The 25,000-nt window shown below is 39.6% G+C and overlaps 1 protein-coding gene across 3 annotated transcripts in view; it reads left to right on the forward strand.

Moving 5' to 3' along the window:
* taf1b (TATA box binding protein (Tbp)-associated factor, RNA polymerase I, B) overlaps window positions 1-25,000 on the forward strand; it is a 78,039-nt gene that overhangs the window by 15,272 nt on the left and 37,767 nt on the right. For all 3 annotated transcript variants that reach the window (XM_020527453.2, XM_048597187.1, XM_048597186.1), the window contains exon 3: window positions 19,364-19,459. In XM_020527453.2, the coding sequence (XP_020383042.1) occupies window positions 19,364-19,459 (96 nt within the window). The remainder of the gene's footprint in view (window positions 1-19,363; window positions 19,460-25,000) is intronic.

Consider the following 25,000-nt stretch of genomic DNA (forward strand, 5'->3'; position numbering starts at 1 on the left):
CTGCTGGATAGTGAAGACTTGCCAGCCTCTGACCAGCAACTTTCAGAGTGTGGGACTTCCTCTTCCAAGGTCCTTGATCCTGGGGGAAGATCCAGCACAAATTTATCACAGGACCAGAAATTGCTGCAGAACCTCAGTGAATCTGCTGGCAGTGCCTGTGGAGAGCATTCATTTTTAGAGCCCAGGGACCCTTCTTCACTCTGTCAAGTGCCCGAGTGGTGCAAAATGTGCAGGCCTGTCTTGAGAGACCTAGGCATTGAAATTGAGCATATTAAATAATTTATTTATGCCAAATGTCATTTACTTTGGCCCTGCTGACTTGTGGGAGTCCCTGGCTTGTGATTGCAGAAATTGGAGAAGGTTCATCCAGAAAGCCATTAAACATAGTGGGAGACTTTATTGACAACATGGAAAGGAAATGTTGAGATGTCAGAGTGCACAAACCTCCAACCAGTATACATTATATTAGATGCTGAAGTTGGAACACTGGACCTTTCACTTCAGCAAGGGCAGCTATTTTTGTGTTCATTTCCACGTCCCTGCTCACAAGATGTAACCTTAAATGAATAGCTGTCCAAGCAATTTTTTAAATGTAGGCTTTCCAAAGATGATTCTGAATGGAAGTATTTGATAAGTATTCACCTTTGTGTAAATTCCACTCTCACTATTTTTTTTAATTTATAAGTAAATGGTGCCTTATGTTAAATAAAAAAAACCCTGTATAAGTTACATTTTGGTTGTTATTCCATTTCATTATTAAATCTTCCAAGTCATCAGATTGATAAATGCCCAGTGCCATTGATCTTGTATGTAAAGAAAGGCCAGTGGAATGCACTTCACTGCTTCTCTTATTTAATAAATACCCCAAACTTAAGTTTGTAAATTCCATTCTGATTGTTGTTGATGAGTTCAATCTGGTATTTATCAAATTATTGGAAGAACATTAATGCACCCTCAAATTCATTATTTGTATAGACTGAGCATTATTCAAATATTCATTTGGGGCATAGATCTGGCTGCTTCCAGAGACTGAATACAATCCATCTTGTGATAAAATGGAAAATATTGTAAATACCCAACTGTTTGACCACTTCTGAAACAGGAAGGTAGGATTATATTCTACTTCTTGGACTTTCTTCTGTATTCTTTTTCTCTTGCATAAAAGCTGCATTACTTACTCTCTCTTGCCTAAAGTATCTATTGACCCACATACCCACTATTCAAACCTGTCCAACTCCATTGGTGGCACACATCATCCGAGCAGCAATAAAACTAAAGTTTGTGTGTCTCTCCTCTTGACCAAGAGGCTGGGGTTCAAGCCCCACCTCCTCCAGAAGTGTGTATTAACACCTCTAAGTAAGTTAATTTTTAATAAAAGATTTCCTTGATAAGTTGATTTAGTACATTTATCTTTGCTTCAGTGTGCTTCTTAACCAAGGACTCTATTTGTCTCATTCTTTTTGAAGCAATTATAAGTAGTACTTTATATTTCAGTTCAATGTTGTCTGTCTTTAAAGTTAAACTCCTAGATTCAATGACTATACTTGTATTTCTCTGAGCTTTCTCAAGCAGTGTTATTTTAAAAGATAGGTGACAAAAATTATAATACCGTTCCAAATGTTGCCTCACCCATGATCTACACAGGCTTGAATAATTTGTTCTAACTTCAAATGCCTTTTGAGAGGTACCCTACTTCTTAATTAACCTTTGATAATGGCTTCATAATGACTAGAAGCATACAGTGGTTGTCAATCTCTTTTCTATTTCCCATGGTGGGTCCATGACCGACATTTATTTCTTTTTAAGTTCCATATGCTGCTTTTTAATTTCTGGATAATGTTTTCTTTTAGTAGCTTGTAGAACAACTATACCATTGGCACGGGACACTGTTCCAAAGACAAACTTGGAATTGTGATATTCCTGCAATATTGATACTTTCTTTTGTAGCTGCTAAGAAGTAAATTGCCCCTGAAGCTGTTCAGTTTGTATGCACTTTTCATTCAACCAATTTCAAGCTAGATTGATCGAACATAAAACATTTTGGGTTTTTGTTTTAGCCCATCCAATTAATTGAACCAGATGCCTTTGAATCTTATCAATGTCCCTTGTACAAATTACATGGTACAAAGCTTTGTGTTTTTAGCATATCTTATAATTCTAACATACAACATTAGTGTGAACGGCAGGCAACCCAAACCAGGACCCTGTGGATCGCCATTAATTACTACTCTAGAGCTAGTGATTTTTCTATTTATCACCTGCTTATTGTCAGCAATCGGCCCATCAAACTACTTTGCCGTTTAACTCAACAAGATTTAGAGTCCTTGAAAATCTTTTCTTTTATGCAGCTGAATTATACATATACTTTGGAAAGGCCCATGGACAGCGTTCAGCTTCAGGGCCTCATCCCACTAATGTTGGTATTAACCCAATGTCTGGTAAGGATCTTGTCAAGTAGGGAGCAATGAGAAACAAACCTTGACGCATTTGCTTAGAGGCTTCTGGCTTAGTGCCCAATCAAGGTATCTGATACTGGATTAAGAGGGTGGTTACTGAGAACTATTCCCATGCCCTTGCTGTTGACCCCACACAACTGCTCTGCAGTAACTCCCACCCGTGAGACCTACTCCACCAGGTTCCTTGATCCCGGGCAAAGATCCAGCACAAATCTGTCACAGAACCAAAAATTGCTGGAGAAACTCGGCAAGTCTGGCAGCACCCGTGGAGAGAAAGCAGCATTCACATTTGGAGTCCAGTGATGCATCTTTATTCTGTCAAGTGCCCAGGAAGTAGAAGGTGTGTGGACCTGTTTTGAAACAGGCAACATGGGGTCTTGCCAGCTCTCTAGCAGGTGACCAGGATCTCTGTTACTACTACAAGATTTCACTCAGTTTGTTGGGTAGCTTTCATCTGCTAGTTTACTTAACACCTCAGAGAATTCCAGTGAATGCATGATGCATAAGCATATGTGTTTGCATCCATGTTAACTACTGCTAATGTGTCCTTCGGTCTTTGTTGAGATGCCTCGCTTTTGATATGTACAAAATGAATCTGTGTGAATATTGACCTAAACAGACATTTTTTAAAAATAGTTTCATAACCCATGAGTGCTTCAATTGACAGAAACAAAGAAGTAGGAAAGGTTTCTGCAATGTTAAAAAGAAAGATAAATGTTTATTTATTGTTTAACAGTCAAATATACACAGCCACACTTGCACTGATTAATACACTCAGATAAAGATTATAGGTACCTCTATTGAGGTTATGTACTGGCATGGATGGAAAATTGACCAGCTAACAGGAAACAGAATGTAAGCAAAATGGGTCATTTTCTGATTGAGAAGATGTAATGAGTTGTGTGCCAAAGGAATCAGTGCTGGGACTTCAGCCTTTTGCAATTTACAATTTGTGTAAATTACTTGAATGTATTAAAGGGACCGAAGATTTTGTTGCTAAATTTATGAATAACACAGAAGTGACAAACTAATTCAGAGCCCTGAGTGATAAAGGGGATGGAAAATTAAAGAAGTAAAGGCATGTTTATAATGAATTTCAGCCACTAAATACAGTTGAGAACAAAGCTGAATGCAGAGGTTAAGAAGGGAGAAGGAAAAGCAAATATAAGAAACAAAGAAGAATGGTGACCAAAAAAACTGGTAGCTAACATAAAAGGAAATCCCAAGTCTTTTCTAATCATGTTGTTTGTAAATTGTGGAAACAGTAAGGAGTAGGGCCAACTCATGACCATAAAAGGGTTTGCAAATGGAGACGGGCAGTGTTAAATTGCAGCAGAACTGGCCATAATCTTTTGATCGTCCCTGGATTCAGAGATGGTGCTTGTCTGGAAAATTGCAAAGATTACATCCTTGTAAAAATAGGACCAGCATTTACAAATAAGCTCAACTTTGGTGGTGGGGAATCTTCTAGAATTAATTATTTAGGATAGAATTAATTGTCACATGGGAAATATGGGTTAATTCAGAACAGTCAGCATGGATTTGTTAAGGGAAAACTATGTCTAACCTGCCAGAGTTTTTTGAAGAGGTAAGAGTGTTGATGAGGGTAAGGCTAATGATGTGATACATATGGACTGATACAGTTCCACACAATAGATCCGGATCTTGGTGTGTAGGGGACAATTTCAAAGTTTGTGGACAACACCGAACTTGAGAGTATTTTATACTAAGAAGGCTGTGTAGAACTTACTAAATTGGCAATTTGGTGGAGTGATTGGATAGGAGGGGGATAAATCTCAATGAGCAATGTGAAGTGATAATTTTTGGCACAAAGAGCATGGAGAGACAGTGTAAAGTAAAGGATACTGTTATATAGCTTGTGCAGGTATAGGGAGATTTGGGTGTACATGTGCATAAATCATTAAAGGTGACATGATAGATAGTGAGAGTAATTAATGGAGCATAAATTATTGTAGGTTTCAAGGGCATAGAGTATAAGAGTAGGGTGGTTATGCTGAATTAATATAGTACACTAGTTAGACCTCAGCTGTGAGCCCACAAATTTTAGGATGTTTGTAATTGCATTGGAGAGAGTGCAAAAGAGGTTGGCATGAATGCTTTAATGGCTGATAAATCTTTTTTATAAGGAAACATGGAAGAAATTTGGACCAATTTCCTTGAGGGGAAAAGAGTAAAAGGAGATTTGATAGAAGTTTTAATAATCATGAGGGATCTGAAGCGAGTAGATAGGGAGAAACTGAGAGCACAGATTTAAAGTGTTTTGCAAAAGAAACAAATGTGAGCTGCAAAAAAATTCTCTCACACAGAGGAGTTAAGGTCTGGAAGGCACTGCCTGGTATTGTGGGTGAAGCAGGTTCAATTCAGTCTTTCAAGAGAGCATGAAATGATTATAGTGTATAATTAGACATGGTGTTCAGGGTTACAGGGAAAAGACAGGAGATTGGCACTAAATCAAAATATTTAAAGAGCCATTGTAGACACGATGGATCGAATGGCCTCCTGTACTGTAACAATTCTGTGAAGTCAGTGGCCACAGAGCTGGCAAGTGGAAAATAATGTGGGAAAATGTGAAGTTGTCCATTTTGGCAGGGAAATTACCAAGAAGGATATTACCTAAACGGTGAGAGATTGTAGAGCTCTGAGAGTCTTAGAGTAATATAACAGGGAAAAAGACCCTTCGGCCCTACCTGTCCATGCCGACCAGATTTCCTAAACTGAACTAGTCCCATTTGGCCCATATCCCTCTAAACCTTTCCTATCCATGTACTGTCCAAATGTCTTTTAAGTGATTTCAGTGTCCTCTTGCAAGAATCATAGATAAACAGTATGCAGATATAGCAAGTAATTAGGAAAGCTTATACAACATAATCTTCTTTTTATTCATTAATGGAATGAGGGTGTCGCTGGCTAGGCAGCATTTATTGCCCATCCCTAATTGCCCAGAGTCAACCACATTGCTGTGGATCTGGAGTCACGTGTAGGCCAGACCGGGTAACAATGGCAGTTTCCTTCCCTAAAGGACATTAGTGAACCAGATGGGTTTTTCCCAACAATCGGCAATGGATTCATGGTCATCATTAGATTGTTAGTTCCAGATATTTTATTAAATTCAAATTTCACCATCTGCCATGGTGGGATTTGAACCCGGGTCCCCAGAATGTTATCTAGGCCACTGGATTAACAGTCCAGCGATAACACCACTAGGCCAGCGCCTCCCTGACGTATTGTGAGGGAAATTGAATACAGAAATAGGGAGGTTATATTTTCAGGGAAAGCTCAGCAGCTCCGGCAGCATCTGTGAATAAAAAATCAGAGTTAACATTTTGGGTCTGGTGACCCTTCCCCAGATTTTTTCTTCACAGATGTTGCCAGACCTGCTGAGCTTTTCCAGCAACTTCTGTTTTTGTTCCTGATTTACAGCATCCGTAGTTCTTTCAGTTTTTATACTTTCAGGGCATCGATGAGACCACATTTGGAGCACTGTGTGCATTATTTGTCTCATTGTTTAAGGAAGGATATAAATGCATTGGAAGCAGTCGCAGAAGGTTTACGAGACCGTGATCTGGAAAAGGTGTATTGTCATATGAGAAAGGTTGGAAAGAATTGACTAGTATCCACTGGAGTTTAGAAGAGTAAGGGGTGACTTAATTGAAACATATAAGATTCAGCAGGATCTTGACACGGTGCTTGTGGAAAAGATGTTCCCTCTTGTAGGGAAATCTGGAACTAGGAGCTACTGTTACAAACCGAGTGTCTCCCATTTAAGGCAAAGATGGGAAGAAACCTTTTCTCAGAGAAGGTTGAGTCTTTGCAGCTCTCTTCCTCAAAACTTGGTAGATACAGAATCTTTGGATATTTTTAAAGCAGACACACGTAGAATCTTGATAATGGTGAAAAATACAATTGTTTAACTATGAACTGGGAAATAACCACTGGTTTCGATAGTGTTGGAGAGAATGAACTTATGTTTTACAACTCGGTGGAAAATTGGAACTGTGTGGTGTTTATTTATTGGTTACACAAGGTCTGGTAACTTCTGAGAAGTTGGATTTGATACTTTTTTGTGAACCAGACTGGCACCAAGCGTCTTTGGGTTAAAAGAAAAATCTTCCTGTTTATAGATTTTGGAGTTAAATTGCTGTTTGTCACAGAATTCTGGAAAACCTGTAAGCCAAACCGGGTTGTGCTGTCTCTTCTTCGATGAGTTATAAAATCAGCTCTCAAAGACTTTGAAAAGAAGTACTAAAAAGCTTAGGTGCAGCTGACCTACCAAATTGGGGTTTGCCATGGTTGACAACAATGCAATATCATTGCTTAAAACAAAGCAAACTGAGGGAAAGGCACTTGAATCCACCCTTGTGCCTTGGACTCTGCGTCTGCACAATTTGTCCCTTTTTGTCTGTGTTTCCATCCATATTTCTGAAGAACTGTCTGTCTTATTCATCCTATTTGTGAATGAATGTGCACATTTAAAGGGTTACTGTTTAAGTTTGCAGGTGAGTAATTAATAATCCATTTTGCCACTTGTTAAAGGATATGTTTGTTAGATTCAGATTTTAGTTTTGTTATTGACTTGATGTTACTTTAATCTTAGATAATGGTCAAAGTCAGGAAAATTAACGATTTTAGTGATTAAATTGGTCATTTATATATTTGTGACTCCCAGTGGGGAATGGTGGGGCCTGATTTTAAGTGTACTTTTCTCATCGGTTTTTTCTCTCAAACAAGGGGTTGAAAGGTTATTAACGGATAGGCAGGAATGTGGAATCATCAGATCAACCGTGATCTTCTTGAAAAGCGGAACAGGTTCAAGAGACCAAGTGACTTGTTCATGTTCGTAATTCGTACGTTCAATTGTAGTTATAAAATGTGATGTGTTTATGTTTTATGCTGAATTCTGATGTTTCCCAGCAAGAGCCATGAAATGAAGCAGGCCTGTTATAATTACTGTGCACTGAAGGAAAGTTTTGGCAGTTCAGAAAGATGGATCAATGTTGTTTCACGTTTCCAGTAGCAGATTTCTTTTAGACTCTTAAGGCAGAGCTCTGTTATGATTCTTTAGGTAATGTGTTAAAGGCCAATTTGAATCTCTGCCTATGTATGGCTTAAGACCTGGTTTTCTTGGACAAGGACTTTTCCCTGAATTGGGACAGACGTTTCTGCCTGTCTAACCAGAATATCTCTTTGGGAAAATCCTTATCAAAAAGTGTGGGAGGAGAATTTTCCCTTCTCTAGAGTGGTGTGGGAAATCATGAAAAAGTTGGGAAAATATTGTGATAAAAATTTCACAAATTTCTCCTCAAGCTTTAAATAACGACTTCACAGTCTAACTTTTGAGCACTTTGTTTCCATGCATTTGTATCTCATTTATAGCCCAACTTGCTTTATTATTATTTGACTTCCAATTCTCCTCTCCTTTGCTGAGAAACTAGCTGATGCACATCCCAGGCTTGTAAACCAGAGCGGGTACCGGATGGTTGCAGCTCACCAATTGCTTGACCCAGCTTTTATCTAACTTTGTCTTCAATAGTGTCCCTGCATGCTCCATGGACGTCATCCTATTCCAGCCTTCATCCCCAAAAATTGGCATGGGCAACCGAACAGCCTGACCATATCATTATGGCTTCTATAGGTCCAGGTCTCTTTCTATTTTGGCCATTTGGGTCTTTACTTCGGAGTTCAGGGACACCTAGGACTTTCATGCTTCTGCTAGGTTGCTTTGCCTGCAGGAGTGCACACACAGTCAATGCATCTAAATTAGATGCTTCCGATGGCTCTTAGCCTGATTTCCCAGCACTCACTGCTTACTTGGATGCTGCCAGCCTCTCTTTTTTAATGCATGGGGACCTTAGTGCCCAACTGTAAGTTGCCTGTTTCTGTATCTTGCATTGCTTTTTTGTACTGATGGAGAGGCAACTTGTCATAGTGGGGAGCACTGTATCAGTAAAGGTATAGCTGCAGTGCTTCGGCGAAGATCAGCCAGGCAGGAAGAACAGCACCTTATTGTCCACTTTGGCACCCTGCAGCCTTCCAGATTTGATTATCATTTTCAATAATTTTCAAGGCTGAGCCCCTCCTTCCATGTCCTTCCCCTAACACTCTCACATCAGGCCTTGTCATCACATGAGCTGCTATCACAACCAACCTGCTGTCAGCTGCATGTAGTCCCCATTAGCAGCTGTTGATTCTCCTGTTCTTTTATCTGTCCAACTGATGATGTTCTTTGTCTCTGGGCTCTATCTCCATCTATTGCTTACTCCTTACCCCATCCCCTACCCCATCTTTTCCTTGCTGCAATCAGTTCCAAAGAAGGGGCACTGGACTCTGTTTTCTCTTCACAGATACTGCCAGGCCTGTTGAGTTTCTCCAGCAATTTTTGTTTTTGTTTAGGATTTCCGGTTTCCACATCTTTGTTTTATTTTGGATGAATTGAGTATGAAGGAAGTAGATGGAATATTATACACTAGAACTGTGGTTCAGTATTGAGGCACAGTTCAGTAAGAGAAGTAATTCCATGGCACACCCACTATTTTTCAGCTCAATTGATTGCAAGTAAATGTGACACTTCGGAGCATTTACCATGGTTACAGCCTTGGTGGAGAGGTTGGCGACATAGTGCGTGCAACAAGCTAAGGAATCAAAAGCATTAATATTTCAAATCCACTGTCAGAATTACACTCTCTTTGATTGCGAGCAGACACATTTTCAAAATCTGTTCAACTCAACTATTTCTAATTATTCATGAACAATGGAACAGGGCAAAACGCAAGGTAAAGTAAATTGCAAACTACCTGGTTAGTGGGAAACCTGAACCCGCTGGTATGTGCAGAGCTTGAGCAGTGAAGGGCATGAGCAGTGGCAGGTCCCAGCAGTGGTGAGGACTTCTGCCTCTCAGCCATGTGATTGTGCAAGAAAGGGATCCAAGAGCCCAATGCATAATTCATGAGGTGGACAAAGTCAGAAATCACACGACACCAGATTTTGGTCCAACAGGTTTATTTGAAAACACAAGCTTTCGGAGCCTCGCTCCTTCTTCAGGTGTTAGTGAGAGAGGTAGTATCAGACACAGAATTTATAAGTAAAAGATCAAAGGGTCACACCACTTAAGAGGATGTACTAAACCAACCTAAGATGCTGTTAAATCTTTAATTAGTTAGAAGGTTTTAGTTGATTAATACATGTATGTAAATCCCTGAATTCCTTTCAAGTCACTGTCCTGAAAGAAGTAAAGATTTTATCAGTGTAAACATTTTAGGTCAGATAATGCATGATAGGTGAGAGGCCTTGTTTTGAATCTGTATGTGTTTTGGTTTGGAGCCAGACTGGTTTTGTTTCTAAAGTAGGAATTTGTAAAACACCACACTGTCTATAAATTGTGTGCTTTTTGAACAAAATAGAATGTATCTTCAAATACAAATTCACCCTATAGATTTACGTGTGTGTGTGTGTGTGTGTGTGTGTGTGTGTGTGTGTGTGTGTGTGGAGTTGGTGGAGGTGGGGGGGAGCGGAGGATGAGTGTCTAGTGTGGTGCGGTCACCTGTAGTGCGACGTGAACCCCAGATCCCATTTGAGGCCTTCCTCATGTGTACCAAACCTGGCCATCAGCCTCTGCTCGGTGACCCTACATTGTCATGTATCCCAACGTCTGTCTTGGAGGACATTTACCCGAAGATCCGAGGCCAAAAGCCCTTGACCGCTGAAGTGTTCCCACACTGAGAGGGAACATCCCTGTTTGGCGATTGTTGCGTGGTGTCCATTCATCAGTTGCCATACCGTCTACATGGTTTCGCCAACATACTGTGCCTCGGGGCATCCTTGCCTGCAGCGTATGTGATAAATAACGTTGGCTGAGTCACATGACTATCTGCTGTGCATGTGATGGGCGATGGTAGTGTCCATGCCGAAGATCTGACATGTCTTGCAGAGGTTACCTTGACAGGGTTGGATAGTGTTGTGGTCGATGTTGTCCTGAAGGCTGGGTAGTTTGCCCCACACAATGATCTAAGGTTTGGTGGTTGTTTGAAGGTGAAAAGTGGACGTGTGCGGCAGATCTTGGTGAGGTGCTCATTGTCAGCGATAGTGTGATGAAAGCTGCAAAGGGTATGGCGTAGTTTCTCTGCTCCCAGGAAGTACTGGACGACGAAGAGTACCTATCGGACATATCCCGGGTCTATCTTCTGAGGAAGTCATTGCGGTTTTTTTGTGTGGCATGTTGGAACTAGCGATCAATGAGCTGAGCATCGTATCCTGTTCCTATGAGGGCATCCTTCAACACCTTCAGGTGTATGTCGCGTTTCTCCTCATCCAAACAGATCCTGTGTGCGTGTAGGGCTTGTCCGTAGGGGATGGCTGTTTTAATATGTTTATGGTGGAGGTTGGAGAAATGCAGCATTGTGAGGTTATCCGTAGGCTTGCGGTAGAGTGAGATACAGAGGTGTCTGTCCTTGATGGAGATGCGTGCATCCAGGAAGAGTAGTCCATGGTAAGTCTGATGGTGGGATGAAACTTGTTGATGTCGCTATGTAGTTGTTTCAGTGATTCCTTGCCATGAGTCCAAAGAAGAAAATGTCATCAATGTATCTTGTGTATAGTGTTGGTTGGAGGTTCTGTGCAGCAAAGTAGTCTTGCTGGAACCTGTGCATGAAAGTGTTGGCATATTGGGGAGCAAATCTGGTCCCCGTGGCTGTTCTCTGTGTCTGGATGAAGAACTGGTTGTTGAAGGTGAAGACATTGTGATCGAGGATGAAGCAGATGAGTTGTAGGATGGTGTCTGGAAATTGGCAGTTGGTGGTATTGAGTATTGAGGCTGTTGCAGCGATGTCATCATCGTTGGGAATGCTGGTGTAGAATGCCGAAACGTCCGTTGTGATGAGGAATGTCCAGGGGTGCTGAGTTTCTGTAAGAAGTCTGTAGTGTCGTGACAGAAGCTAGAGGCTCCCCATACAATTGGTTTCAAGATGCCCTCGACATAGTCAGGATCCCATTGCCTGATACAATGGGACATCCAGGTGTGTTGGCTTTGGAAGGCAGTGTAAGTCCCCCAAGTGGGAAGTATGTGGGATGAAGTGAAGAGTGAAAGATTGTGTAAACTGCAGCAGACTGTGTGTCATGAATCTCACTTGACAAAACTCGACCTGGGAAAATTCAGCCACATGTCTCTGTTATGCATCCAGAGCATCTCTACCCGCTGTCCTGATATAACTTCTGATGTTTAGGCAATTGTCAGACAATGGGGTCCATCCCTCGCTCATGCATATATCCTTGATTAAAACAGAGCTTTGTGTTTGCATTTCAAGTTTGGAGTTGCAAATATTGCAACGGTATTGTTAACCCAGTGTTTTTTAATTAGTAGCAGCACAGCCATTATCGCACAAAGAAGTTGTTTGCATTTTAACGACTTTGCCAAGACTTGTCTCAACATGAAAGTTAGCTCAGTACTGTTACAGTTCTATGTGTTGGCAAGAAAATAAGTGTCAGCTGACCCCTTAACCCATTTTATGTTCTGAGAAGTATCTATTTTTGCAATTATACTTCACAAGTTCATATTTATAGGTTCAGAAGTTTGTAGTTTGAGTGGACCTACATGTTGAAAATAAATATGAATCCTGTGAGGCATGTTTTAAAGATATGTCTTTTATCAGTGAGAGCCCTGATGACCTCATTGCGGAACAAAGTTGAAAGATATGCATAATTCTATAATTTATTAACATCAGCGGAGATACAATAATCAAGATTGTTCATCTTCGACAGTATACGATAATTCAGATCTTGCTGTGTCTGGCTAAACAATGTTTAAACTCTGGCTAAGTGAGTGTTTTCACTGTCATCAGCACTGTTGGTTTAACCTTTCTGAATAACTGGCAACTTGTAGTAAACTAGGGGGAAGGCTATTTTAAGTTTATACTTCATGAAGCCAATTGAGCAATACATTTAATATTTTAATAATAATAAACTAAGTAATGGAATGCAATAACACAAAAAAAAGTTTACCACCTTCACCTCTAATTTCCCTGCTGTACTCTTGTCTTTCATTTCCTCTCTTCCCATTCCCTTTTCTGTGCCTTTTCTTCTGGTTAGTGTTCTCCCTGTACCAGTTATTTGGCATTTTAGTATGAGCTCAAAAATGCCCTTATCTTTTTATCTTACCTACCAGTTTGCACTGTTCGTTTTGTAGCTGCAACTATTTCATAAAAACCACTGGATGGCCAGCAAAACACAATCTGTGAAGATCTATCAGTATAAAGGTAAGGTAACCACAGAGTTAAAGTTACACAGATGCACCCTTATCAATCCTCCCCTCCCCATCTCCACCGCCACCATACCACCATTCAGCAATAATTTTATCAACACAATGTTTTTAAAAAAAAGATATGTGTTAACTTTCTTCCTATGTTTAGGTGATTATTTCAAAACCTATGTTTTGTGGGACCCTGTAATTTTTATGTTTGCATTTATGATGCAGAAAGGCAGCCTTATCCTTGTGTATTAAGTTTAGGAAGGTTCGTTAAATTTCTATGTATTGGCTTGTATTATTATGTACATAATCTTTGTACCTCCATACAATCCTTCTAGAAAGTAATGTGACGCAGCCTGCAACATTTCTACAAACTTGACCTTTCATTCTTAACAATATTGCTTTGTCAGTTGAACAAATAGCATTGATTTTGTGTTGGCGCGAGGAGGTTCTGTTTGTCTGATTTGGAACATTTGAGTCCCAACCTGGGGTGAATCATTATTGAGAATGCATTGCATTATCAAAGGTGCTGTCTATGGTTTGGGTGTGAAGTCCTTGTTGCTTTTCATGAGTGTGAAGCGAACTGGGATTTCTCACTCAGTGCTGGCAGACAATTCCCACTCAACCAACACTAGAATCATAGAAGAGTGAAACGTGTAAATGGGACATTTGACTCATTGAGCCTGTGCCAGGTGTTTAGAAGAGTAATTCCGAGCACTTTATCTCCCTCCTGCAGCATCTTTGCATTTATTTCCTTCTTCAAGTATTACCTAGAGGCTTCTGTTGAATCTGTGTGTACCACCAGATAAGAGCGAGCATTTTAAGTCCTAACTACACAGTTACATATGCATTTCTCTCCTTGCTATTTCTCTTTTTTGTTCCGTTGATCTTAAATCTGTGTTTTTTGGTGATTTATCCTTCAACCCTTGGAAACAGCTTCTCTTTAATTATTCAATCTAAATCCTTCATGATTTCAAATGGCTCTCCGAAATCTCCTCCCTCACTCTCTGAGTGAAGGAAAGCAACCTCATCTTCAGTAAGTCCACATAACCATAATTCTTCATCTTTGGAATGATTCTATTAATGCTTTTCTTTCATCTCTTCAAAGTCATTTAACACCTTCCTAAAGTGCAATATCTAAAATTGCATACAGTACTTTATTGGGTGCTGAAAAACTGTTTTATGTTGGTTCAGAATAATTTCCTTACTTTTGCACTCAATGCATCAATTTATGTAGCTAAGGATACCATTTGCTTTAATAACTACTTTATGAACCTGTCCTGTCATTTTCAAAAATTTGTATGCAAACTCCCACAACTCTCTCTGCTCCTGGTTCCCTTTAACATATTGCAGTTTAGCATTTATTGTGCTACCTCCTCCTCCTTTCCAAAATGTGTCATCTCACTTTTCTACATTTACTTGCATTGACCATGATTCTGCTTATTCCACCAGCAAGTCTTAAGTTTTGTTGAAGCATCTTACATCCTTCCCAACAATCATATGAAAATCATTGTCATGTTTGCAATTCCAACAGCCATGTCAGCTAAACCAATGATCAAGGGAATCAAATTGTTGGAGAGAGGTTTTGTGGCATAGTGATAGTGTCCCTACCTCTGAGTCTGGAGGCCCGAGTTCAGGTCCCACCTGCTCCAGAGGTATGTAATAACATCTCTGAACAGGTTGATTCAAAAATATAAAATTGCTGGAGATACCAACGTCAGGAAAACCATATCTGTAGAATCTATGTTACTGTTTGCCCACCAAAGATTTCAGTGGTTCACTAAGGATTTCTAATAAACATAACATTTGAAATATTCTATCATAGAAACATTATTAGCATTCTGGGAAGGAAGTTTAATATATTTTGAAAGAGATGAATGTTAGCTCTGTTATTTTATGATTGCCTCAAAAGAACACTGGAATTCTGCTACAACTGGCCTGTTTCCCATGTTGTATGACTGTATATTTCCTGAAAAAGAAAGAAGTTGGTTTTTGAAAAATTCTATCATGGAATGTGACATCATTATTGAGGCCAATATTTATTTCTAAATTAGGATAGTGTGATAAATACTCCTAAGTATTGATAAATGTTAGCAAATTTCATCCGCTGGTAATGATTGAATGTATTTCAATCATGACTTGCAGCTCTGGTAGTCATGACGCAGAAATAATTTAATGCTCTCTTGAGAGGATGCTCAGACATTTATGATTGTCTTATTTTGTGATATCCAAAATATATTTTGTTACCCTTATTCAAAACAATAAAATGTATCTTCAAGTAGAGGAGATTTCTAGTAGCTGAAATATGTTGCCTTGTGCCAAGCTTTTGGCTGGGGAGCAAAAAACTTAAAAGCACTTTGCATCCTTTAAAATACTTACATCCAGCAGAGGGCGTTGTTTGACTTGAACAAGCATTTTGTTACACACCACATTTTATCTTTGAATAAAAATCGTTGTACGTAATTTTACAACATTTGATAGATTTCTGATTTTTTTTGGTTCTGTTATTGCCAAAATTTTAAATGGTGATTACACCATTAACCTAGTCACACGAAACGTAGCATTTGAACAGACAAACCGACTGATATAATATTAATGCTACAAATAATGCTTATAAAACAGGTACTCTTAAGAAACAGGTTAAATTCTTCCAATTAACATTTAACACAGGTATGTAATTGCTATATTACCTTGTTTGTTGAAGATGTTTGGCATTATCATAGCGTGTTAATTGATAATAAGAGTTCTACTTTGCATGAAAATCATGAGACGTGACTGATTTCTAAAGTGCAGTTATTAAAGGTTTTCTGATTTATACAGTACAAAATTCAAAAACCAATCAGATTTCTGTGTTACAATTGACTCTTAACAAGCCAGAATCAAAATGAAGTGCTCAATATATTTGCAAGACCTGAGAAAGGATACTATTTACAAATCAGGAAAATAGAATGCTCCTGCATAATGTTTTTATGTTTCCCAGTGTAGAAAATGCTGAATATGCTTGATTTGAGGCATAGATTAATTTTGAATGATTTTTGATATTCTCTCTGGCTACTGTAAAATGTTAATCAAGCTGTTTGGATGTGTTATTGCACATCTCTGTGGCCATCACATGATGAGGTGGGAATTGAGCCTGGACCTCCTGGCCCAGAGGTAGGTACACTATCACAGCACCATAAGATCCCCTAAGCAATAAATTAGTCATTCACTTAAACACCATTGTTTGGAGAGGGTAGTGACTAGTTTGTGGTCTGTACTTCAACTACACTAAGCTTTTGGAGTATTTAAGTGTTCTGGAGCTGGCTTTGACTGTATAACTGTTCACAGTAGGACTTATAATCAACATAGTTGATCAATTAATTAAATTAAAATTGGCAATGTAGACGTCAAATTTCTTACTTATGCCTTCTTCAAGTCGTTACTGTTCTCTGTTACCTCAGTAGATAAGAAAAGTCAACTGACCACCTTGTATTTGATTCTGTTTGGTCTGAGCTGTTTCACTGCAAACATGCAACAGTAGTTCTCTGTCTTTGAGATGTGCAAGGAAATAATATCAGTGTTTCCACTAACATAAACAAAGGACTGCAGATACTGAGGATCTGAAACAAAAGCAAATTGCTGAAGTGACTCACTGGCAGCATCTGTGGGGAGAAAATAGAGTTGATGTTTTGAGTCCGGTAATGACTTTTCAGAACTGATAGCAGCAAGAAAAGAATGATATTTATGCTGATGATGGGTTGGGGGGGAAGCGGAGGGAGGAAAGGTGAGCTGATAGGTGGAGATGGAGGCCAGGGAGAGAGATATGAAAGGGGTAGGCAGACAGGGGATTGTTGATAGTAAGGATAGAAATGAAACTGAGTAAGTGATAATGAATTCTAAGAATAGGAGAGAATAGATAAGCTGTGTTTAAAAACAACCCATGTCATGAAGGGCCATGGTGTGGGAATGGGTTAAAAAAAAATCTGAAGGATGGAATCAGGCTCTAAAGTTGTTGAACTCCATGTTAAGTCCTAGAGGTTGCAAGGTCCCCAAATGGAAAATGAGATGTTGTTTTTCGAGCTCACACTGAGCCTCGATGGAACACTGCAGCAAGCTGGAGACAGAAATGTTGGCATGGGAACATGGTGTGTTGAAGTAGTGGGCAACTGGAAGCTCACGGTCATTTTTATTGACAGAATGTAGATGTTGTGCAAAACAGCCGTGCAGTCTGCATTTCGTCTCCCCTATGTAGACGAGACCACATTGTGAGCAGCAAATAGAATAGATTAGATCGAGTAAAGTGCAGGTAAATTGCTACTTCACCTGAAAGATATAACTGGGGCCTTGGATAGTGAGGAGGGAGGAGATAAAAAAAAGGCAGGTGTTTCACCTTCTGCGATTGCATGGAAAGGTGCCATGTAAGTAGGTGTTGGGAATAGAGCAGAAATGGACCAGGGTGTCCCAGAAGGAATGGTTGTGGCATCTTGGTGGAGATGGTGGCTTATGATTCTTTGGATGTGAATGCTAGTGGGTTGGAAAACGAGGACCTATTGCTGTTGTGGAAGGGAAGAGAAGGAATGAGCGCAGAAGTGCGGGGGCTGGGTTGGACACAGCTGAGGGCCCTGTCAACAGCGGTGCTCAGGAATCGTCAGTTGAGGAAAAAGATGGGCATTTCTCAGGCCCCCTGTGGAAGGTAGCATCATTAGAACAGATACAACGGGGAGAAACTGGGAGAATGGAATAGAGTCTTTACAAGAAGCAGGGTGGGAGGATGAATAATCCCGATAACTGTGGGTTTGCAGTGGCCAGCCTATCCCCAGAAATGGAAACTGATGTCAAGGAAGGGAAGAGTCAGAGACTGAGATAGACCAGATGAAGATGAGTGCAGGGTGGAAATTGAAAGCTGAATTGATAAACTTTTGCAGTTCCCAGCAAGGGAGGGGAGCAGTACCAGTGATGTCATCGATGTACCGGAGAGTTGTGGGGGGCCGGGGATGATTTGAATAAGACTTGAAAAAGCAATACTCCATGTACCCCACAAAGACACAGCTGTAACTGGGGGCCATGCAGGTACCCATGGCCACACCTTTGATCTGAAGAAAGTTGGAGGCGTTCAAGGAGAATTTGTTCAATTTGAGGATGAGCTTGGCCAAACGAAGGAGGGTGGTGGTGGATAGGGACGATTCAGGCCTTTGTTCCAGAAAGAAACAGAGAGCCCTAAGACCATCCTGATGGGGGTAGATGTATAAAGGGATTGCATGTCCATGTTGAAGAGGAGGCAGCTGTGAATTGAAAATTTTGAAACTGCCATAGACTGTCAGAAGAACCACAGATGTAAGTGGGGAGGAACTGTACGAAAAAATCAAGTTGTGGTAGGAAGGAATAAGTTCCGTGGGGCAGGAACAGGAGAAACTATGAACCTGCAATAGGCTGTCCCATTTGGGGATTTTTGGGGAGAATGTAGAAGTAAGGGTTGAGGGGCTATTAGTTTTGAGGCTGTAGGATGAGATCCCCAGATGAGATGAGGTTGGTGACTGTCATTGACACAATGGCTTCATGCTCAATGGTGGGGCCATGGTCCATGGAGAGATAGAAGGAGGTGTCTGAGAGCTGGTGCCAGCCTCCGCAATATAGAGGTCAGTACGCCAGCCGACAACAGCACCCTTGTTGGCAGGCTTGATGACAAAGTCAGGATTGGATCTGAGAGCATGAACTGCAATCAGTGTAGAGGAGGTAGGTTGGAATGGGTGAAGGGAGCACAGAAATTAAGGCGATTCATGTCATGTTGACAGTTCTTGATGAACAAGTTGACTACAGGTAAAAGACCAGAGGAAAGGGTCCCAGGTGAAAGGGGAGGTGGGTGAATGGGTCTGTGGATCTGGGAGAGGACTCTTGTCCTGACAAATGAGCACCGAGGCAAAGGTGACAGAAGAAGAGTTCAATGTCATGTTGTGCTCGAAGTTCATTGAGATGGAGTGCAAAGGGATAAAACTAAGACCTTTGCTAAGTGCTGAGGCGCCATCTCTACCTTTCTGCTCACCTCTCCTTCCCCTCCCTACCCCCATCCACATCTTCAGTATAAATATCACAATTTCCTAGCTGCTACTGCTGCAGTTCAGATGAAGGGACACCGGATTTGAAATGTTAGCTCTGTTTTCTCCCCACAGGTGCTGCCTGATCTGCTGAGTTTCTACAGCAATTTCTGTTTTTGTTTTAATGTTTCCACTTTTGTTTGCAATCCTGTAATTGCTTTTCGAAAATCTGTGTGCACATTGGGATGAGATGTCATGACCTACAGAGTTGAATAAGCTGTCTAAATTTCTATATAAAGAAAGACTATTAGGATAAGCTACCAAGGGATGACTGGTGTCTCTGGACACGAATCCTAGCAGGAGTCAATGCGTGCCAGTTCTCTATCTTTGCATTGTATTGTAAAATATCACTCATAAATTGATGAGAATGGTTCAGGGTGAATTGCTTCTGATCTTCATGGCTTCCTTCCTTCCTGATTTTATGCTGTGAATCTTGCTTGATGTAGTGAGATTGTGATCTTAAATGTTATGGGAACATTCATTCTATCTTTCGCAGTGCAGTGCAATTGAACACCAGTGTGCTGTCATTGAGCCACTCCCTGAATTGCTGCATAAGAAATTATGTACTTTTCTCTTCCCAGGATGAAACTCTGTGTAATATTTGGCGGCGTTATCTGCAAAAAACCCAACAGGCCTACACGAACAAACCAATTGATGTCCCTCGCAGAAAAAGGATGGTAGGTCTGATAAAAGAAATTAGTTCCCAAGTTGAGTAAGATAACTTGTTCTATACTTTTGCCAATTAGTAGCCTAACCTCAAGTTCATTTGGAATATGACTTCTTTTGCATGTGGAACTTAGACATTTCCATGGTTATATTTCTATTTGACCCTTTCAATTCATGATTGTGTATATCCTGCACACAAGCATTTGTCTTGTCCCTGTATGACTGACTTGTTCCCGTAATCCTTTATTTATTTCCTTTCTCTCGGCCATTTAGCTAATCTGTCCTTAAATCTTGACATGCCGTCAGCATCAATCACTAATTCTAATAGTGCATTCCACAGTTTCTCAACCCTCTCTGTGAAAATGTTTGTTCTACTGTCTCTCCTAAATCTCTTGCGTTTAATGTTATTTTTACAAGTTCTAATTCCAGACCACTCATTTAATTGAACAGTAGTTTTCAATGTAACATGGTTTATGTCTTCCTAATTTTAGACTTCAATGTTGATTTACCTCTTTATTCTCTAATGAAACCGTTTCATAAGAATTTTTCAAATACTTTCTGAATTTATGTTTCTACATAATAGATAGCAACCTAGGGAGCCGGTGCTGTACCCCTTTATGGTCCAACCATTCTTCTTTATAATATGCAGTCCAAAACTGCAAAACATCTTCCTAAACTTTGTATACATTCAGCATTATATGTTGACTTTTGTCTTCTACCATAAAACACTTTTCCATTAGTCTTATTTACATTTATTCATCTGTATGGGCACTCTGTGTTACAAGCACGGTATTGAATGCCTATCCTAATTGTCCATGAAAAGGTACACTGCCTTCTTGAAGTGGTGCAGTCTGTGCTGAAGATATTCATGCAGTCCTGTTAGGTAGAGTATTCCTGCCTTTTGATACAATGACAATGAAAGAAGCACAATATATTATTAGGTCAGGATAGTGTCTGTAGCTTGGAATGCAACTTGAATGTGGCGGTGTTACTGTGTGCCTTCTGCTCTTGGCCTTCTCAATAATGGGGGCTATAGGTTAGGGCGATAATGTCAAACAACCCTTGGGAAGTTGCTGCAGCATCTTGTAAAGTTCCATTCGTAAAGTTTTAACTTGAATCAAAATGCACCATTTCATGTTTACTGACATTAAATTCCACCAGCCACTGCGTTACCTATTCCATAATCTTGCAGCTTCATTCAGACTCAATTATTTATTGTTGTCATCATATTATAATAATTGTGATCTTCAAATTTGGACAGCACAATGTCTAGCCAAATCCAAGTTAATTAACATACATGATGAACAAAACCCTTTGGAACACTTATCCATTTGTAATCACATTAAGAATCTTCTCTTAACTTTAATGTCCTTTTTATTTTCTTCTAATTTCCTCCTTAATCTCATTAATTTTCCTCTGGATAGCCCAAGGGCTGTCTGTAAATGCATTATATTTTAGCAATCCACCATATCTGTCACCTCCACAAAGAACTGCATTAGTTTTGTCAAATGCAATTGTTCCTGTTTTTTTTCTAATTATTTTCCTTTTACATAGATATTTAACAATTTTCATATTTAAATAGTTCAAAATTTTCACTAACAGTCTTCAAAAAACTTCTGTATTATCAAATTGTCATGTATAATTGTCATGGGGCGGCACAGTGGCTGAGTGGTTAGCACTGCTGCCTCTCAGGACCAGGGACCCAGGCTCACTGCCAGCCTTGGGCGATTGTTTAGAGTTTGCACATTCTCCCCATGTATCCGTGGATTTCCTCCAGGTGCTCTGGTTTCCTACCACAGTCCAAAGGTGTGCAGGTTAGGTGGATTGGCCATGCTAAATTACCCATAGTGCCCAGGAATGTGCAGGTTAGGTGGATTAGCCATGGGAAATGCAGGGTTACAGGGATAAGGTAGGGGTTTTTCTCTCATTTTACAAGAAACTTTCAAAACTGTATGAAGAGGAGCAATAGTAGTAAACATCTCTTCAGATAATGTGAGAGTAGATTCAGGCATTCATGGGGGAGAATGACTGTGACAAATACCAGTCAGTTATCTTACTTTTCATATTTTTGAAGGTTTTTCTCTCATATTGCTTTCAGATATAAGGAAATCTAAATGTTGATATTTTTGCCATAAACCAAACTGGCCAAATTGTGCTGGAATAACTTATATGTAAAAAAAATTATCATAGAATCCCCACAGTGTGGAAACAGGCCATTTGGCCTCTCGAGTCTACACTGCTCCTCCAGAAAGCATCCCACCCAGAAACACCCCCTGAATCTACTCTCTCATTACCTGAAGAGATGTTTACTACTATTGCTCCTCTTCTTACAGTTTTGAAAGTTTTTTGTAATGTAAGAAAATGTATTAAGTAGATTCTTCCTTTCATAAAGAACTAAAACAATCCCTTGTGTTGTGTGTCATTTGATGTTGAAGCTCAAAAAAGGATTATTGTGTTTACTGCTTTTGTCTGATCATAGGAATACCAGTGGAGCTGACTAAATTTCCTGGTAAAGCACAGCACACACTAATATATGTATCTATGTCTTGTTTTGGTTACATGCATGTCTTTGCATGTTTGGACATGAATCAACTGAAATCCCTACCATTCAGAAACCTTGCAGGTTGATTTCACTAATTGTACTTTTTCCAATCTGAAACAAAGTGCCTACAATATAGCCTTTTAAAAAGCAAACTGTGACTATAGAAACTGATGATGCCAGCAGGGCACTTTTTCTTTTAAGTTCTTAGAATTTTAAATATAACGTGATTCACTGAAGAATATTACGTTTTTCCCCCCTACAAGATCCAGGATAATTAGTTGATTGAATTGTATTAATGGAACATTTAAATTTAAAAACCAGGTTTCCCAGATTTACCCTAAAGTTGGACCAATGGCTTTGTTGCATTTCTGATTTTTTTTTTTTTACACAGTGCATTCTTCTTCTAGTGTGCTTCTATCTACATTTTACAAAGATATTAATTTGGTGAACTCTGATTTTGATGAAGCTTAAATTTTAATTTTGAGTTTATCACGTCACCCACAAATATCAGAAGTGGGCAAACTTTCCTTCATGCAAAATATTAAATAAGAACACCTGTTCGTAATGCCTGGAGGAACATTGGGGAAAATTACACAGTCATTGCAGAATAGGCAGATTCCATAACAAGTTTACAATCATTCCTGATTGATTGATTTTTCTTGTGTGCTGGACTGAAACAACTCATTTAAACCCAATTTCTATAAGAAATCTGTATCAGCATTTGGCATTGATTCCTCAACACAAAATTGTTTGTGAATGAGTGGGCAACATGGCATATAATATGCCGAAGCTTGGTCTCTGTAATGGCTGTTCTTGAGCCAGCAGTATTATGAATTTGAATATTTTGAGGCTCAGTGTCTCTTCGTTCTTTCTGTTGTGTGAGGATTTTGTACTTGACCATTTGCAACTGAGCCGTCTCACCACTTAGTAGCCTTGAAACTTTATCACTTTAATGCCTTTTGGGGCCCATAAACTAACGAAAGTAAGCTATACCAAGGTGAACCAAAAATATTTTCGAGCATTGAGGAATCATTGCAGTACAAAATCACATTCTTCAGTTGTCAAGTTGTAATTTTCTTTTGTTAACTGTATCCATTGTTAACTAAAGAACATTATCAAAAAGTAACAATTGAATGCATTTGTAATTAACAGTGATTGTACATAATTAGTGGTTTTATTTAAATTTAGGAATTTGCTGAGTACACAAAATTTAAATAAGGTGATCGAAAAACAGACTGACTGACTGACTGAAATATGCTTCCTGCACAAAAAAATCATATGATGCCTATGAATTTGCATTGCATAAAAACTTGGAATAACTTCAATACATTTTATTGTTGTGGTTATCTTAATGACCTTTTAGACACCAGGATGTCTGTGAAACTGAATGCTGGGTGTGCCTTTTAAACCTAATTTATTCTCCACACAGATGCATTTATTTTATCAATATGCCATTAGTAGCAGTTCTGTCATTGACATTGAATGTAACAATGAAAGTACGGTACTGCTTCTGGAAGAGGAAATTTATATTGCAAGTAGTTACTTTGAATATCTTCTTTAGTGGTGATGCTTGTGCCATCAAGATTGCAGCTTTCTTAGAGGCCAGAGCGAGTGCTGCTGATTGGAAAATCCAGCTCAATATCTTTGTGACATGAAAGATGAATTAGGGAACAGGAATAAATGAAACAAGTAGGATGAAATTCAACAGACACAATCAAGAAGGTTTCTCACCAAACAATCTTTATGCACTTCACTTGTTTTAAGTCTGTGCATGGAGGATTATTCTTTGCACTAAGTAAGCTCCCAAAATGAAGAGCTTTTCAGAGATTTGATCTTTTATTCCGTCCTCTCAATTTTTCAAATACTGAGTTTAATAAATGTTATAAAGTGTTTTGAAAACAGTGCACATTACAGAAGAGGAATTGTTGGAGGTGTTAGAAAATGTAAAGGTGGATAAATCTTCAGGACCTGATCTAGTGTATCCCAGGATATTGTTGGAAGTTAGGGAGGAAATTGCGGGGCCCTTTGCAGAAATATTTGTATCATCTATAACTGCAGGTGCCGGATGACTGGAGACTGGCTAATGTTGTGCCTTTGTTTAAGAAGGGATGTAAGGAGAAGCATGGGAACTATAGACCTGTAAGTCTGACTTTGGTGGTGGGTAAGTTGCTGAAAGTGCAGATTTATATGCATTTGGAGAGGCAAGGAATGGTTAAGGATAGTCAGCATTTGGTTTTGAGCGAGGAAAATGGTGTCTCACAAGCTTGATTGAGTTTTTGAGAAAGTAACCAAGAAGATTGATGAGGGCAGAGCAGTAGACTTTGTTTACTTGGACTTGGTAAAGCCTTTGACAAGGTTCCATATGATAGCGTAATCAGTAAAGTTAGATCACCTGGGATTCGGTAGAGGGTTTCTCGGATTAGAGGCCTGTGACCAGTGGTTTTCCACAGGGATCGGTGCTGGGTCCACTTTTGTTTGCCATTTATAGAATTGATTTAGATGAGAATATAGGAGGCATATTTAGTAAGTTTGCAGATGACACTAAAATTGGTGGTATAGTGGACAGTGAGGAAGGTTATCTTGGATTACAAAGAAATTTTGATCATTTGGGGTCAATGGGCTGAAGAGTGGCAGATGGCGGTTAATTTGGATAAATGTGATATATTGCATTTTTGTAAAACAAACAAGGGCAGGACTTATTCAATTAAAGGTAGAGCCAAGGGTTCAGGTCCATAATTCTTTGAAGCTTGCATCACGTGTAGACAGGATCGCTAAGAAGGTGTTTAGCACACTTGCCTTCGTTGCTCAGACCTTTGAGTATAGGAGTTGGGACGTTATGTTGAGGTTGTACATGACGTTGGTGAGGCCTCTTCTAGAGTACTGTGTCCAGTTCTGGTTCCCCTTTTATAGGAAGGACATTATTAAGCTGGAGAGGGCTTGGAAGAGATTTACCAGGATGTTGCCGGAAATGGACGGATTTGAGTTATAAGGAGAGGCTGAATGGACTGGG

Source organism: Rhincodon typus, chromosome 5 (assembly GCF_021869965.1).
Source record: "Rhincodon typus isolate 14 chromosome 5, sRhiTyp1.1, whole genome shotgun sequence".
Taxonomy (NCBI): domain Eukaryota; kingdom Metazoa; phylum Chordata; class Chondrichthyes; order Orectolobiformes; family Rhincodontidae; genus Rhincodon; species Rhincodon typus.